The 20,540-nt window shown below is 37.3% G+C and overlaps 1 protein-coding gene across 1 annotated transcript; it reads right to left on the bottom strand.

Annotated features, from left to right (window-relative positions):
* Window positions 1-16,097: 16,097 nt before the first annotated feature.
* Window positions 16,098-17,042, bottom strand: LOC118844176 (olfactory receptor 2AG1-like). Its single transcript, XM_036752018.1, has one exon. It carries the CDS (start codon window positions 17,040-17,042, stop codon window positions 16,098-16,100), a length of 945 nt encoding a protein of 314 aa, XP_036607913.1.
* Between the last annotated feature and the right edge of the window lie 3,498 nt (window positions 17,043-20,540).

Genomic DNA, 20,540 nt, shown 5'->3' with positions numbered 1-20,540 from the left:
AATTCTGTCCACAATGATTTAAATGGCTAAGGAGTTTAGAGAACAGTCAGAGTGAGCTATTGAATCTTAGTAGACTCTTTTGGCTATCAGAGAAAACCAAAATCTGTCTAGTAGGGGAGCAGCAAATATTCAGGATGCTTTGGTTATTAAGAACAGTTTGATCATTTCAAGGTGCCTCTGTACTTAAGAACAGATGGAACATTTCTGGGAGTTTAGACTCATTCATAGCAATGACCTATAAGCTATAATGATTTTTTCATCTAAGAAACTAGGTTAGATGGGTGAGTAGTGGTGTGGGCTGGACTTAAGTCAGGTACAGTTAGGCATACATTCTGGCAGAACTGATTTGAACAAAAAAAGGGATGCATTGAAGAATCCAGGAATCCTGACAGTATTGGAAGAGCTGGACTTTGCTCCCAATTCTGACCAGGGTGACTCAGGACTAAGTTACACCTTCTCCCAGGCCTCAGTTCTTTCTTCATTAACAGGACTGTGAATCACAGTTCAGATTACAAACCAATAAAAGAGACAACAGGCATTTACTAAGTGCATATCATGTGTCAAGCTTTGTGCTAAGTGCTAAGAGTCAATCAGCGCTTGCATTGGAGGGGCTTAATTCTAATTGGGGATAAAAGAGGAAACACAGGAACCCTGTGCAAGCAGGTCCTTTATTCTCAGGTTCCTTTCACACCCTGCACCATGTCTCCCCCCCTTTTAAATGGTTCTGTCCTTAATTTGGGACAAATAATAGATTTTACTTCCTAGTCCCCCCTTCTTTCTACAAAATCTCTTACTTCCTCTATGCCAGACCCCTCAGTCAGGCATGACTGAGTCTAGGAGCTTTGGACATTCCAAGGTTTGGGGGAAAGTCAAACAGAGTGGGAAGCAGAGTAGATGAAGTGATAGTGTTATGCCCTGCCCCCTCTCTCCTGTTTCTCCATCGTGCCCCAGCTCACCCCACTGTTTTTACTCCCATCTCCGCAGACCCCTCTGTTTGTACTCTCATCTCCGTGGACCCCACTGTTTGCATCCCCATCTCCATGGAAATCTAATTGTGTTCTTTCCCTTTAAATACTCTTTCTCTTCCCCAACTCGGGGCTGTTCGATTTGAGTAATTACTCCCAATAGTCGCATGCTTGAATAAATCCACATCCAAATTTATATCCGAGTCTCACTCGCATTTTTTTGGCACAACAATAGAGGATCCAATAAATAACCTTCAATACCTTATTGTAATCTGGGAAGGAGTTAGTCAGTGCCCTGTTCCTGGGAGAGTGGTTTCCACTGCTCCTTCAGAAGCCCTTACCCCCCTGAATTTGTGCTCAGCTCAGCTTAGCTCAGACAGAAATATCCCCTTAGTTGGGATGACATTACTATTCATTGGTTTGTCCACTGGGGTCCATGACTTTAATGGATCCCAGAGAGCATGTTTCCTGGCTACATGCCACTGCATATTCATTTGGTAAATGACAGAGAATCTTAGAAGGCCTTAAGCATTCCTTTCGGATCTTCTACCCTAGAACATTCTTCAATTATGTATTAGTGAGCTGATTAGTTTGTATAGAACCAATAATTTGACTTTATTTACCTTAAAGTATTATCTGCTTCTCAGAACTGACCACTAGTTCGTCTTGATTTTTCTCTCCCTAACTCTCTTTTTATTACTGTTTATCTCTCAGATGCATATGTGTGTGTTTACATTTGTGCATCTGTGTGAGTATGTGTATGTGTGTTCATATTAGCAATTTTGTGCTAGTTGAATGATTAAAACTTAGAGCCCCTTGTTCCAGCGACAAAAGTTGGAATAATTTATTGGCCAGTTAATTTGTCTCTTATTCAGTGTCAAAGAAGTACTACCCTACCATTTCATGTTGCTGTGAGGCAGCATCGTGTTGTGCATAGATTTTTATCCTGGAGTCTGTGAACTCTGGGATCTCAGAAATCCTATGTCTTTTATGTCATGCATTTTGAAATGTTATTCTGAGAAGGGGTCTATAAACTTTAGTGGATTCCCAAAGGGGAGACTCCCAACATGACACACACAAAAAGGTTAAGAACCTCTGATAATCGTGGATAGATCACTAAAGTTGGAGAGAGAGAGAAAAATCCCTGAGATTGAGTACAGTTTCTTACACCTAATAACTGTCTGACCTTGGATAAATCATTTAGCATCAATGAGTTACAGTTTCTTCCCATGCAAAATAAGGATATTATATTACAATTATTACAAGGATGTTGTGAGAAATACACTTTGTAAACCTTAAAAGTAGTGACACTGTGCCAGATGTTCATTCCCCTGCAGGCAGGTAGATGGCAGTTCATAGCCACCTTGGACAGACCTCAGATCTGGTAGCATTTTCTCTAATGATTGGGGTAGCAGCAGCTCTGTGGAGAGTGTCCCTATGGTCCCCCAAAGAGGAGCCTAACCTTGAAATGGGAATGGAACAGAAGAGATAGGAGCATAGATACTTTGCACAGAGAAGATACCCTGTGGCCTAGGAAGAAAGGCCTAGGAGTCCTAGGGTGAGATCCAACTTTCACAAACTTTGCAAGCACGAAAGGTAAGAAAAACTGGTTTGGTTTGGTTTTGTGGAAAAAAAGGAGACAGGATTTGATGGGCAGTTCTCCATGTCTAGAGCAAGATTTCACCCCCCCCCCAAATTAATGATTAATAAATTGAGCATTTAACTAAAAATCCCTGGAAAAATCTATGACTTAAAAAGTAAGGAGGCAAACAAATTTGAAAAGAAAATACTAATGAGTGATCAATAAGCTGGATATGCTGGCAGGATTTGCATCTTTGGAGCAAACAACCAAACTGATGATCAAAGGACAGGCACAGTTCAAAATCAAACTGCGGAATCATGAACATAAAAAAATCCCTATGTTGGGAAAATACCTTCAGATGATTGGGAATTTCTAAGAGTGACATGAAATAAAAAGTGAAGGGGTGGGATAAATTATATAAAATAAGAAAAGAAACTACTTAGAAGTGAGAATTCAAGATAGGGGCCTGAAAAGTTTAATTCCATGGGAATATAGAGAATAAAATACTAAACAAATAGAAGAGGTGTGAATTAAAGAATGAAAATGTAGAGCATACGGAAAGAGATGATAATGAAAAAAGTAAGAGAAAGAGATGTTTTGTAGAAAATGGAGTAAAAGCAAATTTAAAAAATAAATACAAAAATAATTTAAAAAAATAGGAAAGGAGAGTCTATTTGACTACTTAACAGATGGGAAAACTAGAGAGGAAGAAATAAACAACTTGATAGAAGTAAGTAAGAAAAAAGAACTAACCAGAAAAACTCAAAGCAGGAAAAGAAGTGACAAGGGGAGTGGGTGAGGATGAAAAGATTCAGTGGTAATAGGGTTGCTTTAAAATTGATGTAATGGGGTCATTTTTCAGTTGTCTCTGACTCTTTATGATCCTGTAACAACAATTTGGCCAGCAACAAGAGCTGCCAGCACAGGTTCTTTGATCTGCTTTACTAAGGGAAGTAACAGTAAAGGGTTAACAATCTCATTCTAATCCAACATACAATTATCATTCACTTAGTTCAGGAGGAAAAACCAGCACCCTGAACTTCAGGGCAAATAACAAACAAATTACAAACAGAGACTATATAAACAGACCGAATCACAATTCTGTTACCAGAGAAGAACCAATGGACCTGGGTTAGCAAGGCTGGGGGGGGGGGGGTCTAAAAGTTTCTCAAGTCACAAATATGTGACTCAAACCCATGTAAACTAGGCTTTCCCTTGAAGTAAGAAAGTCATCAAAGACTCCTGATTTAATAAAAGAAAGAAATGCTGGACTCATCAAGGGCACTTGATTAAATAAGTGTTCCAAAAGAGAAAACAGTAAAAAAAAGTCTCACCTTAATTACTGATACAGATACTGTTGGAGTTTTCTTGGCAAAGATACTGGAATGGTTTGCTATTTCCTTCTTCAACTCATTTAAAGATGAGAAACTGAGGTAAATGAGATTAGGTGACTTGCCCAGGTGACTTTGCATAGCTGGTTGGTTGGTTGTAGTCCTTTCTAGAAGAGGATCAAAATGACATCACTCTGCTTCAGTCAAGATTCAATGAGTCTGTCTGTGGCTGATCAGGCCAATGTGAGCTTGGAATGCTCTACCACAGGTTGGGCATAAACAGTCTGTGTGAACATTTGAGATGTAAACTCCAAACCTGTGCATCTTGCTTTTTCTTTGAGTTGTTTCAATTCTGCTTTGCTTGTAGAGCACAGCACCTTTTCTGATGTGAGGGGCCATGTTGAGTGGTCCTGTGACAACAATGTCTCCCATGTTATACAATCAATTCCAAAGCTCTTGAGAGTGTCCTTGTATTGCTTCTTCTGACCATCATATGAAGACTTGCCCTGTGTGAGTTCCCCATAAAATAGTCTTTTGGGCAAGCATGCATTTTGCATTCAAACAATGTGGCCAGCCCATTAGAGTTGCGCACTCTGAAGCAGAGTTTGAATGCTTGGCAGTTTACTTCAAGTAAGGACCTCAGGGTCTGGCACCTTATCCTTCCAGGTGATCTTCAGAATCTTCCTAAGACAAATCAAATGGAAGTCATTCAGTTTCCTGGCAAGGCACTGGTATACTGTCCAGGTTTCGTAGGCATACAACAACTAGATCAGCTCTATAGACCTTCAGTTTGGTAATCAGTCTAATATCTCTTCTGTCTCACACTTTCCTGCAGAGCCTCTTAAACACTGAGATAGCTCTGGCAATGGGTCAACTTCATTGTCAGTGTGCACATCCCTGGAAAATACATTACTAAGGTAAGTGAACTTACCCACAGTATTCAAAACTTCTCCATTTGCTGTAACTGTTGGTTCCACATATGGATGGTGTGGTGGTGGTTCCCTTACTATGTCCCCTTATTACCAGTCACACAACTAACACCATTATATACAGGCATACCTCAGAGATATTGCAGGTTCAGTTCCAGACCACCACAATAAAAAATATCTCAATAAAGAGAGTCACATGAGTTTTTGGTTTCCCAATGCATATAAAAGTTATGTTTACACTATACTATAGTCTATTAAATTTTAATAGTATTGTGTTTGAAAATGTATACACCTTAATTAAAAAAAATACTTTATTGCTAAAAAAATGTTAACCATTGCCTGAGCCTTCAATGAGTCATAAGCTTTCTCTGGCTGTAAGGCAAATCTGTAAGTGAAAGATCTTTCCCACACATTGAATAGGCCTCAGGTGGGGCCAACAAAGGGAGGCCTGATTAGAGGCAGGCCCACACCCTTCCACTAACTAGGTGGGAGACCGAGGCCCCACATCCTTTTCCTAAGTAGGTACTAAGCACCATGCCCATGAGACTTGTATATAAGATCAGAAGTTAGGTTTTGCCTTTGGGGCTCACTCACTGGAAGAGTATGCGTGTATGTATGTATGTGTGTATGCATGTGTATGTATGTATGTATGTATGTGTGTGTGCATGTGTATGTATGTATGTGTGTGTGCATGTGTGTGTATGTATGTATGCGTGTGCATGTGTGTATGTATGTGTGTGCATGTGTGTGTATGTATGTACGTATGTGTGTGTATGTATGTATGTATGTGTGTGCATGTGTGTGTGCGCGCGTGTGTGCATGTGTGTATGTATGTATGTGTGTGTGCATGTGTGTGTGCATGTGTGTGTATGTATGTGTGTGTGCATGTGTGTGTGTGTGTGTGTGTGTGTGTGTGTGTGTGTGTGTGTTGCCTCAGTTTTGATGACTGCTGACTGAGCAGGGCAGTGGTTGCTGAAGATTCGGGAGGCTGCGCCATTTTCTTAAAATAAGACAACAATGGATTTTGCTTCACTGATTGACTTTTCCTTTCACTTGATCACTTAGAGTCCATTGTAGGGTTATTAACTGGCCTAATTTCAATATTGTTGTGTCTCAGGGCATAGGGAGGCCAAGAAGGGGGAGGGAGAGGGGAAATGGCAGGGCAGTGGAGTAGTCAGAGCACACACAACATTTAGCAATTAAGTTCACCATCTTATATAGTTGTAGTGTTTTATTTTTTCCAATTACATGTAAAGACAATTTTAAAATTCATTTTTTAAATAAAATTTTGAGTTTCAAATAATTTTCTCCCTAACTCCCTCCATTACTTTCTTCAAGACAGTAAGAAATTTGATATAGGTTATATATGTTGAGTCATGTAAAACCTATTTCCATATTAGACATATTATGAAAGAAGAAAGTTTGCAAAAAAGTTACATTTTGCAAAAAAAAATTAAAACAGCAAAGAAGTAAAGTGGAAATTGTATGCTTTGATCTGCATTCAGAAACCATCACTTCTTTCTCTGAATATAGATGGCATTTGCTATCACAAATCTTTTAGAATTGTCTTAGATCATTGTATTGCTGAGAAGAGCTGTCAAACATGTATGATCTCCCTACAATGTTGCTATTAGTAGGTACAATGTTCTCCTGGTTCTGCTCACTTCACTCAGCATCAGTTCATGTAAACTCTTCCAGGTTTTTCTGAAATCTGCCTGCTCATCATTTCTTATAGCACAATAGTATTCCATTACATTCACATGTCACACCTTGTTCAGCCATTCCCCAATAACTGGGTATCCTGTCAGTTTCTAATTCTTTGGCACCATGAAAAGAACTACTACAAATATACTTTTTTACATATAGATTCTTTCCCCCCTTATTTATGACGTCTTTGTGATACAGACCTAGTAATGGTGTTGCTGGATCAAAAAGTATAGACATTTTGAATGCCCTTTGGGCATAGTTCCAAATTGCTCTCCAGAAGAATTGGATCAGTTTATAATTCCACCAACAGTGCATTAGTGACTATAGGTGTGGTTCCTGGCACCCCAAAACAATTACAATAGTAACATCAAAAATCACAGGTCATCATAGCAGAAAATGATAATTAGAAAGTTTGAAATATTGTGAACATTACCAAAATGTGACACAGAGACCTGATGTGAGCCCGTGCTATTGGAAAAATGGTGTCATGGCATTGCTCAACACTGGGTTGCCACTAACATTTATTTTGTAGAAAACACAATATCTGCAAAATGCAATGAAGCAAAGCACAATAAAACTAGATATGCCTTTACAGCCCTTCATTACCTATCATCTGAACTGTTGCAGTAGCCTTCTAATTTGTCTCCCTGCCTCAAATATCAAACCCATTCCAACTGCTCCTCTACTTTGCTGCCAGAGTGACTTCATATTAACTCCAGAATAAAATATACCATTTCTTTTTTGGCGTTTTCAGCTATTCACTATCTGGTCCCTTCCTACTTTACACGTAGATGTTCCACCTACAGTGGCCTATTTGCTGTTCCTAATACATGGCATTGTATTTCTTAACTCTATCCTTTCCCATAGGTTATTTGCCCTGTTATGCTAGAAATTAAGGTAAACTGAGGTGCAAAATTCTATGTACAATTAATTTATTAGTTATGCTACCAGTAATCAGTATGCATCAATGGTCTCACTAGATCAGGCCTTCTCAGACTTTTTCTACTCATTATCCCTTTTGCTACAAGAAATTTTTATGTGACCCCATGTATTTAGGTATATAACATAGGTATATAAATCAAACATTAACTGATCATACACCATAAAGAAATTTATTTTTAAAAATTCTTTGGTATACATATAATTTTAGTATTTATTAAAGATGAAATCAAATTTGCAACTAATAAGATGGATGTATTTATTTATTTTTACATAAAAAATTAGATTTTGGTGGAATATTTGATACTGCAGGACATAGAACATCTTCAACATTTTTCAGAGTTAATTGATATCTTGATTTTGTAATTGTCAATGCTGAGAATGCTGCTTCACATACATACATGGTACAAAATGGCAGAAATATGTTTAGGGCCATTCCAGAAATTTTTGGAAATTCTTTCCTACTCCTAAGCCAAAATTCATTTACCACTTTTGTATGTACAGTAAAAATACTGTAATTCATAACATACAACAGTCTTGAATCTGAGCTGAGGTGTTTCTGGCAGTGTTCATTGGTGTTGCATGGCATGACAGCATACACTGTACAAAGTGAGCATGTTGTGTGTTCAGAACCAAGGTTGCAGTGAAGTTGCATGATGCAACATGGACAAGTGTTGCTAGAAACACCTTGGATTCATTACGTGTTTGATTTTGAATTAATTTTTGGTTGTTGTGCATTCAGAAACCTTTTACTGTTGCCAAATTTTTTGTAACTCCCACATTCACTTACAGGACCCCATATGGAGTTGTGACTCACAATTTAAGAAGTGCTGCTCTAGGGGAGAATCAAGATATTGGGAGCAAAATGTCCCTCCCAATGGAGAGACTGGCTTGAGATCTCCCCCAAGCCCCTCCAAATACCTGTAAAAATGACACTGGACAAATTCTAGAGCTGCAGAACCCACAAAGTAACAGAGTGAAACAAATCTCCAGCTTAAGGCAACCTGAAAGGCTGACAGGAAGGGTCTATCACAGCAGGCTGGGAGCACAGCACCATTCATTGTGGGCCATGCCATCGCAGATGGGACCAGAGCGGGTTTGGGGCATTGAATCTCTGGAAGGTATGGCACTTTCTGGATCTCTAGGCTCACAAACACCTAGGAGAGGGTAGAGTAGGTTGAGTATCAATGGGGAAGCTCTGTTAGACCTAGGTGAGAGAGGAGTGTGGTCCAGACCAACACCCCAGGGTAGCAGAGGAGGTGGTGGTGCTGTAGAAGGAGCAGCAGCAGCAGCAGCAGCAGCAGCAGTGGCTGCTTCCAGAGCTCCAGGCCTACAGACAGTGAGGGAATGAAGCAGCTGATCAGAGCAAGAGTGCAGGGATCTCTTTGGGGGTGCTGAGGCAGGATTCTCTTGCTTTGGTCATACTTGGGTCTGGGTCACAGTCCTGAGTGGCAGTCCTGGGGTGAGGAGGAGTGCTCATGTGAGAGAGCTTGTGATGGCTGTGGAGATGGAATCCTCTTCACAGTTCCAAGGGAGAAAAGAGTGATTGTGGTCACATACAGACCAGACCAGAGAATAGGCCAGGAGAGGAGTAAACACCTTTCCTTTGATCATACCACCTTAAAAGAACTGAAAATTACAGGTGCCTAGAAGTATCTGTGACAACAGCTGCACAAAACCCCTGAAACTTGGGACAGAGCACTCTCCAACCTGGAAGCAGAGTCCTACCTTGACAAAGAGCTCAAAAGCAAGTATTTGACTGGGAAAATAAGCAGACAGCATAAAAAACTCATACTATAGAATCTTACTTTGGTGACAGAGAAGATCAAAACATACAACCAGAAGAAGACAACAAAGTCAAAGCTCCTACATCCAAAGCCTCCAAGAAAAATATGAATTGGTCTCAGGCCACGGAAAAGCTCAAAAAGGACTTGGAAAATCAAGTAGAAGAAGTAGAGGAGAAATTGGGAAGAGAAATGAGAGAGATGCAAGAAAATCATGAAAAACAAGTCAACAGCTTACTAAATGAGACCCAAAAAAAACCACAGTTGAAAATAATGCCTTAAAAATAGACTAACCCAAATGGAAAAAGAGGTCCAAAAAGCCAATGAGGAGAAGAATGCCTTTAAAAGCAGAATTGGCCAAATGGAAAAGGAGGTCCAAAAGCTCACTGAAGAAAATAACTCCTTAAAAATTAGAATGGAGCAAATGGAAGCCAATGAGTATGAGAAATCAAAAAATTATAAAACATGATGAAAAGAATGAAAAAATAGAAGACAATGTGAAATATCTCATTGGAAAAACCACTGATCTGGAAAATAGGTATAGGAGAGATAATTTAAAAATTGTTGGACTACCTGAAAGCCATGATCAAAAAAAGAGCCTAGACATCATCTTTCAAGAAATTATCAAGGAAAATTGCAGTAATATTCTAGAACCAGAGGGTAAAATAGAAACTAAAACAATCCACTGAGCACCTCCTGAAAGAGGTCCCAGAAGGAAAGCTGCCACGAATATTGTACCCAAATTCCCGAGTTCCCAGGTCAAGCAGAAAATTTTGCAAGCTGACAGAAAGAAACAATTCAACTATTTTGGAAACACAATCAGGATAACACATGATTCAGCAGCTTCCACATTAAGTGATTGGAATATAATAGTCTGGAGGGCAAAGGAGCAAGGATTAGGTAACAACAATGTTGCTAGCAGCTGTTGTAGGGGTGAAAGAACAACAACAAAAGTACAGGGGAGGGCTGCCAGCACAGGTCCTTTGATCCGCTTTTCTAGGGAGAACAATTTTAAGGGGTAAACAGTCTCAATTTAATCAAACATATATATAATATACATACATACATATATATATACACATATATATGTATATACATACATACATATATACACATATATATGTATATACATACATACATACACATATATATACATATATATGTATACACACACACACACACACACACATATATATATATATATATATATATATATATATATATATATCATTCACTTAGTTCAGGAGGAAAAGTCAGCACCCTGAACTTCAGAGCAAATACAAACAGAAATTACGAACAGAAAATATCAACAGATCAAATAACACAAACCAGTAGATAGACCTCTAGCTTTCTGTACAACATCTCAGTATATCGTTACCAGGGAAGCACCACTATCTGGATTTTCAAGGCGGGGGCCTCCTTAACAATGGCTACTGAGAGTCTCATCTGCTCAAATCACACAACAGTCTTCTAATGAGTGAGAGGCCCCAAACAAAATGCTAACTTTTGAGATTATATACCTTGCTAAAGGTCAAAGTCCGTCACAACCATGCAACTCCAACCTATGTGAACTAGGCTTTCCCTTGACCTAAGCATGTCATCAAAGACTCTTGATTTAATAAAAGAAACAAGGCCAGACTCATCAAAGGCATTTGATTACCTAAGTGCTTCACAAAAGAAAACAGTAAAAAGAAGTCCTTCCCTGATTATCATTACAGATTAAAACTGATATTCACCAACCCAGCAAAACTGAGTGTAATCAATGAGGGGAATAGTTGACATTCAGTAACATTGAGGAATTTAATCCATTCTTGAGAAGCCAGAGATAAATGGAAAAATTGACATTCAAATACAAGACTCAAGAAAAGTATGAAAAGGTAAACAGGAAAGAGAAATCATAAAGGACTTATTAAAGTTGAATTGTTTATATTCCTACATGGAAAGGTGATATTTGTAACTCATTAGACCTTTCTCATTATTGGGGTAGGTGTAGGGAATATGTATATAGACAGAGGGCACAGGTTGAGTGGAATATGAAAGGATGGTATCTAAAAAACAAAATTAATGGATGAGAGAGGAATATACTGGGAGAAGGAGAAAGGGAGGGGTAGAATGGGGTAAATTATATTGCATGAAAGAGGCAAGAAAAAGCTTTTATAGTGGAGGGGAAGAGGGGGGAAGTGAGAGGGAATGAGTGAACCTCAATCTCATTGGATTTGGCTTAAGGAGGAAATAACATACATCCTCAATTGGGTTTGGAAATCTATCTTACCCTACAGGAAAATAAGAGGGAAGGGGATAAGGGGGGGTAATAGAAAGAAGGGCATATTTATGGAGGAGGTACTCAGAAGCAAGCACTTTTGAGGAGGGATAGGGTCAAAGGAGAGAATAGAATAAACAGGGCATGGGATAGAATGGAGGGAAATGTAGTTAGTTTTTCAAAACATCACTATTATGGAAGTTTTGTATGACTACACATGTATGACCTATATCAAATTGCTTGCCCTCTCAGTGAGAGTGATTGGGAGGGAGGGAGAGAATTTGGAATTCAAAGTTTTAAAAAAAGGAATGTTTAAAATTGTTTTTACATGCAACTCGGAAATAAGATACACAGGCAATGGGATATAGAAATCTAGCTTACCTTAGAGGAAAATACAATGGCAAGGAGACAAGAGAAGTGGGGTTTATAGAAGGGAGGGCAGTTTGGAGGAAGGGGTAATCAGAATGCATGAAGTAATGCGGTGAGGGGAGGGGAGAGATAGGGAGAAAAATACAAACTCAAAATTTTCTGGAAGTGAATGGTGAAAACTAAAACAATAAATGCATTTTTAATAACATAGGAATATCTTCTGATTATCTATTGATGTCATAGTCAGAATCAAGAATATGTCATTTGGACCTCACTTTTGGGAACATCCTTAACCAGACCTAAGATGTAATTTTAATCACAAGACAAAGGATCTTAGTTGATGGGATTAGTGTGCAGGTGGTGGGACATCCTACAATAGTTTAAATTGATGAGATCTGACCTTTTAGGTGAATTAAATTTTTCTTGAAAGTGGGTAAATACATGGGGTTACAAAAGTGGAAGAACTTGCAGGATGAAAGTTTGACCTTTAGGGAAGTTTTTCTGGAATGTGGGTCATGGGTGAAATTTACAAGGTGAAGGAACCTCAAAAGGGAATATTAAAGCTAATTTGATTAAGTCTTAGCAAAAGAGAATTAAAATAAATTTTCAGTTTTATAGACCTTGCCTAGAAAGCTCTCCCTCTAAACCTACAATTTCTAGTTTTCATGTCTTCCTTCAAGACTCAGCTCAGACCATACCCTCTATGGTTACCAGCTTCAGTCCCTTCCTTCTGGGAGTAATTATACTGTATGATATGTATACTGAGAAAATTATACTGTATGCATCTTGTATATTCATGATTACTTGCATGTCATCTCCCCCACTGGAATGTTAGGTCCTGGAGAGCAGGAACCATATTTAAAAAAAAAAACTTTCTTTGTGTGTTCAGTGTTTAGCATGATTGTAACTTAGCAAGTGTTAAACAAATACTTCGATCTCTGAATATCAATGAGATGCTATCCTTATTCACCATACTTTCTGAAATTGAAACTTTATAGTCTTTTTTTAATCATTCTTTTGAATTTTTGCTATGTAAAGTTGATCCATTATAGACTATGTCCCTTGGGAAAAGGCCGTTTTTTAATAGTTAACTTTCCCTTGTTATTTCAGCCTTGTCTAATGTTAATTGGTGCTATTTACTGTGATGAATGAAAAACCTAAGAGACAGAGTTCCTGGGTAATTAATAATCAATTTATTAATTAGGCTAGCTCTTAATCAATAAATTGGTGGTCAGTGATTTCTCTCAGTAACTGAAAACAAAACCATGGAGATTCTGGATGCTTTAAATACCTTCAGAAACCCTGACAGGTGAAAATCAAGTAATTGGACAATTAATGAGGAGGTAGGTTAAAAGTCTTCAGCTTCTCCTACTGAGAACATGGCTTAATTATGAGACTCAGCTTCCCCTAGAAATCTGGACAGAGGAATCCATCTCCATCTTGATCAGTCTGGTTGGTTTTCTCCTTCATGTGTTGAGTCATACTAAATCCAGTAGAGGGGTGCTCATTGTTTTGGGGCAGGAAACCACCTAGATTAGATTCTGTTTGAACTCTAAACATAAGTAAGGTCTCCTATTTGGGTGAGGTCCTGCCCAAGATCAAAGAACATGTTTGTAAAAACAATGCTCCTTGCAGTTGCTGTTGAGATGTAAGCCCCAACAAGACCAGCAACAAGAGCTGCCAGTTCCTTGATCTACTCTTCTAAAGAAAGTGACTTTAAGGGGTTAATAATCTCACTTTAATCAAACACACATGTATCATTCATTTAGTTCAGGAGGAAAAGCCAGCACCATGACCTTCAGAGCAAATACCAATAGAAATTGCAAACAAGAAAATACCAACAGATCAAATAACACAATTCAACAGACAGGCTTTGCCTAATCAAGACATCACATACATAGTTACCGAAAAGAGAAGCACCAACATCTGGGTTTTCTTCAAAGCCAGGGGGCTCCAGTAGCTATCCAGAGTCTTCACACCAACACTCTTTCAGTGAGTGAGAACCCCAAAGGCAAATTGCCAACCTCTGAGTTGATATAGCCTGTTCAGGGTCAAAGGGCATCACAAACATGAGACTCAAACCCATGTAAGCTAGGCTTTCTCTTGAGGTAATCAGGTCATCAAAGACTCCCCATTTAGTCAAAGAAACAAAGCCCAGACTCATCAAAGTACTTGATTAGATAAGTGCTCCAAAAGAGAAAACAGTAAAAAAGTCTCACCCTGCTTAACCTTATAGTGTTTCCCTAGGATTAGGCAATTTCCTCCATCAGCCATGCCTTTCAGAGACTGGCTGACCTATATGCCAAATTAGGAAATAAATAGTCTGGATACCAATTAATAGTGGCTTATTAATATAATGGTAAAATAATTTCCCTCATTCCCCCTTTTGATTCTTTTGAAAAACACAATCTCCTCAGTGAATCACTAACTAATAGGACAAATGCTTCATCAAGGATTTTGAACTATGAGGCTTGTGACAGGAAATAATGTGAGGTGAAAAAGGAGAGAGATCAACCAGCATTGACAGGAGCTGTTGGGGAAAGTTGCTTTTGGCAAGTAGACCTTACAGAATAGAGGCATGTAGGGAAGAAATAAATTTAAAAAAATAATCCCCTCCCATTGTTCATTTCATCATTCCATCATATCTTAGGGCTTGAACATCTCACAAAGTTATATGGTTTCTGAGAACATTTCCTAATGCAGTCTTCTGGTCCTCTGGAAACCTCTCCTCTTAGGCATTCTGGAATGGGTGGGGTTTCTTGCTTCTAGCAGATTGACTTGTTCAGGTCACTTGCAAAGATTCCCTTCTCTGTTAAAATTTCTTACAAAATAGATCTTAATAATATTTAAAATTTACTTTGCCAATAACCAGGTCAGGTAGTAAGAACTTTCTCAAACCTTATATTTCTGCTATTAAGAAGATCAAATTGGGAACCTTGTAGAACAGAGAATTTACAGTGTTAGGTTGCCAAATTGTCATGTTATAGTTAAGAAATTGAACTAACTGAAAAATTAGAAAATTCTCAGCCTAATTTTTTATTTGGCATACATAATTAACTAATCATTATCATTATATTATTTACTGCAGTTATATTCTTTTAGCTTATCATTCCCACTTTAGGAGGATGAGATTCTACTAAGAGACTAATAATAATACATTTTTATAAGAGGATGACCTCTAATTACAAGAATCAATTTTCTAAAAGCTGTCCAATTAACATCAATTAAAACAAAAGGGGATATACAAATACATTGAATAATAATTCTAAACAAATTCTAAACAAAATAAAAATTCTAAACAATGCATATTAAGTAAGTTATTTCTAACAAAACATTTTCAGTTTGCAACCATTTTGAAAACCTAACCCTGGATAAAATAGGATATCTCCCTACAAAAACACAAGATAGTCCATAAATCAATCATCTTTTAAGATAACTAATTATACAGAAATTCTTATCATTGACACAGAACAGAGAACAGTTATAGTATTGACTGCCCATATTTTTTGTAGTCATTCATGCCTCTTTATAGCACTGTGTCTTCTGAATTGTCCTCCATTTCTAGCATGCAGCTTCCTCTTTATGGCCAATACACTGCTCTCTATTGCTCACTGGCTGACTTTATTTGATAATATTTGATAAAAGTAAAAACTCATTTACATAGGTGACCAAAAGTGAATTTCCCCTGGAAATAATGGATGTGCCTTTCCTTGACATCTTCAAGTAGAGGCTGAATGGACTTTTGGGAGAAATTATTATACAGAGAATGCTGTTGATATAGGTGATTGCTGAGCTGTTATTTGTGGTCTTTGAAAATTATGAAGAGTGACAGTAGTGTCACAAAATGAGAAAGGGACACATTTTATGTTAGTTTTCAAAATTAGGAAAGTGTATAGTCAAGCTATCAGTTCCTGATTTTGACTACAATTCCTTAAAAACATTCTGGAATGCATTATGAAATAAGTTTTTTTTTTTACCTGGGGACAATTATTTCCAGGAATTAGAGAAGTCAAATATTTTGCCCTTCTGTATAATTTCCCTTATGTTGCCCCTTCTGTAAATGCCTCTCACATCCTGAATGACCTCATGTATAGAATACAGTAGTGCTGAATAAAAAGGAAAATGTGATTATGGTGCCCCTGAGATGTCCAGACAAGTGGAAACAAGCCTAGGGAGAATTTGCTAGCTACTAGCTCTCAACTGGAAGATCAAGCAAAGACATGCTAGGGTTCTAAAATTTTGGTACTGAGGGGCCTTTCCCTAAAACCTTCTTCAGGGCTTCCAGTACATCTTTGTTTCTCAGACTATAGATCAGGGGGTTTAGGACTGGAGTAATAATGGTACAGAACACAGAGACGATATTGTCCTGCTGAGGGCTGTGGTATGCACTGGGCAGGACATACATGAACACGGCAGCTCCATAGTAGAGTGTCACCACTGTCAGATGGGATGAGCAGGTAAGGAGAGCTTTTTGTCTCCCCTGTGTTGAGGGCATGTGGAACACAGCAGTCAAAACTAGTGTGTAGGAGATAAGGATAGCAGAAAGGGGGATGAGGAGGAATGCCACACCCATTGTATATACCATGAACTCGTACTTTGTGGTGTCAGCACATGCTAGCTTGAGCAAAGGAGGGATCTCACAGACCAGGTGGCTTATCTCCCTAGTTCTACAGAAAGGGAAGTGCATCGTGTATATGGTGTGCACAAGGGCATTCATGGATGCCAAGAGCCAGGATGTGGCCACCATGGACCAGCAAACTTTTAGTCCCATGATGACCATATAGTTCAGGGGATGTTGAATGGCTACGTAACGGTCATATGCCATGAAAGCCAACAGGATATCTTCAGCACCTCCAATTGTCAGTATCAGAAACATTTGAAATCCACAGCCTGAAAAAGATATGGTACTCTGTCCACGCAAGTAATCCACAAATGTTTTGGGAGAAATGACAGTTGTAAAGAGTAGATCCATAAATGAGAGCTGGCTGAGCAAGAAGTACATAGGCAAATGGAGCCTCTTGTCCTTAGCAATCAACAGGAGCAGGAGGCCATTGCTGGTCATGGCCACTAGATACAGGAATGTGATTGTGGCACAAATCAGTCCAGGATACTTACCATCCTGGAGAATTCCAATGAGGAAGAAACTGTTATCCAAGGTAGTATTCCAGAGTTCCATTGCACAAGCTCTTTTTTTTGCTGGATCAAAACAGAGAGGTAAGTACATAGATCCAATAAATCCTGGAACACTATAAATGCATGATGTTACAGGCCACTAAAAGTGAGTAGGTGGTAAGTCAAAGTGAGAGCCTTCCCATTGGCCAATTAGACAGACTCATTAGACTCATGGCAACAATTATTGCGCTTACTTTCTGATAAAAGTACATCTTCTGTAACAAATGACAAAGAAGACCACCATATTGAGCCAAGTAAGGTGATGAATTACTTTAAAATATGCACATATATTTAAACCTCTCAACAGAACAATTTTAGGGTATAAACCTATATAAAATCTATTAAACTGTTTGGAATAATGTGAAGGGACTATTCTTTTAGATTTTCTTTATACTTGTACTTTTTAAAGGATTTATAAATTCTGCGTGCATTTGTAAATTTTGTTGTTTTCGGCCTAAAGATAGTTGATTTACAAAATTGTATATGTTACTTACTATATATTTGTAATTATGAAGGTCAAATTGGCAGGGATATTTGGATGAATTTTGAAGAGTAGTAAGGAGAATAAAACTGAATAGATACAATTAGGATTCTATTTGTTCTTTTCCTATAATTTTATGAATTTATGTTTTTGTTTGGGTTGCATCCCTTTTATTTTGTTTTTCTTTTCCCCTAAAACTCAAATGGTAGAATTTGCATGAGGATGTAACAGGAAGAGTGCTGGTTGTGAGGGAAAGACACATTGAAGTTAGGGGTCGTAGAGAAAAGGCTTCCAGAGCAGTGATAGCAATATCCTTTTTGCTGGTGCTTTCTGACAAGTGTACTCATCCTACTTCATGATGAAAAGGTTGAATATCCCTGATAATGACAAGACAGCCAGGATGGAGTTCGATGCCCAGCGTATCAGCAGGGATCTCACCTAAAGCATAAATCTATAAATTGTACTTTTCCAACTCTTTTTCTAGGACAATTGTTTCCATTTGATAGTTTAGTAAAATCTTGGGTATTTGTGGCAATTGTCCAAGGGGTTCACACTAAAAATTCACTAAAGGCTCTTTAAATAGATAGTAATTGGACAATTTTGTTGCTAATATATTTTTCTTCTGTGACACTAAGCATGTGTCTGTTTGGACCTTTATAGATCTATTTCTGCAGTGATTCAAAACTGTTGTGATTGTATTCAGAATAATTTTGTTTTTTTGTACAACAATTACCTTAAATTCAACCCCTTCTGTCTAAATGCAACACTTCTCCCCATCTCACAACCTATCATCAAATTGTTTCCAAACCACCACAAGGGTTAAACAACTTTCAAGTCATGATGTATTTAACTAAGGATATTATTTGTATTAAATAAAATTTATAAAATTAATTTAATAGTAAGTTTTGCAGATAATAGCATGAATATGAGGTTTTGCTACATTACTTTTAATTTTTTTACAGAATGTTTCATGTAATCTATTTGTAATTATTTTATAAATGTAATTTCATAATTTTATATTTAAAGTTTTCAAATTACAAGTAGAGTAAATTTTTATAATTTATAAATATAATTATATAGTGTAAATTCTAATTTGTAGTTTGGGGGCAAAAGTTCTTATGCTTATTGTAAGCACTTAATGCATATTTTGAGTAGCATATTAAACTTACCCCAGTGATTCACAACACATTTTGTTGTTGTTGAAAGGGTTTGCAGAACAAAATACCTTGGGAACTACTTTCTAGAGCATTGAGCACTGAGTAGGCATTGTTTTTCTCCCTAAAAGGGAGGTTAAAGAAATTCAAACTATATTTGTTCTAGAACTCCCTTGTCTAGATTGATCCTCTGTCTGGGAATTTGTGGAGAGACTTCTAGGGCTCAGGAGAGAAAGCATCAGTCTTACAGTTGCTCAGTAAATGAAAACATTTTAATTATGCCTTGCAATATTATTAAACACTATTTCTTTGATCATACATATACATGTATATGTCTGTCTGTATGTATGTGTGTAGATATATATATATATATATGTGTGTATATATATATGTGTGTGTGTGTGTGTGTGTGTGTGTGTGTGTGTATTTATTGAGAGTGAACTCCACTGTACAGATTTCCCTTGACTAATGTTCAATAAAATATAGCTAGATTAAGTGAAGAAGGCAAGATTGCAGGGATGAGATAGAAAGGTCCACTAATTTTTATTGGATAGGTCCACAGATCCACATACTTCCTGATGAGTTGGCCACTGCCCTATAGATAGAAGCAGTGTTGAAAGAAAAAAAGGGTTCTGAGTCTTTGTAAACAAAAGAAATCATTGGACTTATTAAAATCATCTACCCATAGGCCATGTATGAACTTCAAGGCTTAGTGGTTATCAATTACACCTGTGGCTGAATGGTTCTTCTTCTGTGTGCAGAATTAAGGTAGAGAGTTGTGATAGAAATGCAAGGAAATATCTGTGCATAATTAAACAATTTTCTTTCTGCTTATGGGTCAGCTTCTCTTTGATTCTATTTGCATAAAATCCAGGAAAGAATATATTAATGGCAAATGAAATGTAGTTAAGAAAATTGCATCATTTTGTTGACAGAAGAATTGGAAGGCTCACATTGATAAATTAAATATTACTAAAAAAAATAAAAAAAATAAAAAAAATTAAAAAAAATTAAAAAAAATAAAAAAAATATTACTTAGGAGGCCATCCTTCTCTCAATAATCCCTCAGATCACTCTATATGTATGGTAAACAGACAATTTCCCACAATATTTAGTTACAGGATTTATCCAAGAAACAACCACCAAAGTTTAAAGAACTAGGATAGCTTGATTTTGCACTGACTTTCTGGGAGTATGGTATGCTTGTGATCCTACCAGTAGAAAATAGCAGCTATGTATGCACAATTTATAGGTCAGACTTTATTCTGAAAGAGAAGGTGAAGGTGCTATGGGAACATATCTCTACTTTCAAATTTTAGTGATAATAAAGTGTTCTTTAAAAGAATAGCAGTGAATTTATGATTCAGAAGATTGTGAGTCATACGTAATGCTTTTCAGAGAAGATGTGGTAAACTATAAGTACATAATGAGATATATATTTGCAGACAAAGGTAATATTTTTGAAGGAAAATAAGTTCTAATCTGTACTAAGAGATTTGAGAATAGAATAAAATTGTAAAGAAGAAAAGAATCACTTAACAGTTAGAGCTAAATAATAGACTTTAAATTGAAAAAGGTGGGAAAAGGAGGAGTGTTTGCATAGATCTACTAATCTGGTTGCTAAATAAAATATAATAATAAGTAATAAAATAGTAATAAGTAATAAGTAATAGTAATAAGAATAGAAGAAAAGAGTATTTATCCAAAGTAAATAACCAAACAAGGAATCCAGCAATAAAAATGGGCCAAAGAAGTCTATGTAAGCTAAGCACAAGAAATACATATTAAACAGTTCAAAATAGATCCCAATTGATGAAGAAAACTTGACCTTGTGTTCAATTGATATTAGTTGAGATTAAGTATGTAT

The sequence above is a fragment of the Trichosurus vulpecula genome, chromosome 3 (assembly GCF_011100635.1).
Source record: "Trichosurus vulpecula isolate mTriVul1 chromosome 3, mTriVul1.pri, whole genome shotgun sequence".
NCBI classification, from domain to species: Eukaryota; Metazoa; Chordata; class Mammalia; order Diprotodontia; family Phalangeridae; genus Trichosurus; species Trichosurus vulpecula.
The sequence above is the reverse complement of the archived record's forward strand: the minus strand, read 5'-3'. Positions and strand labels throughout refer to the sequence as shown.

Bases quoted from the DNA above. Each gene is read 5' to 3' on its own strand.
- LOC118844176 (XM_036752018.1), bottom strand. From the start codon at position 17,042: ATGGAACTCTGGAATACTACCTTGGATAACAGTTTCTTCCTCATTGGA.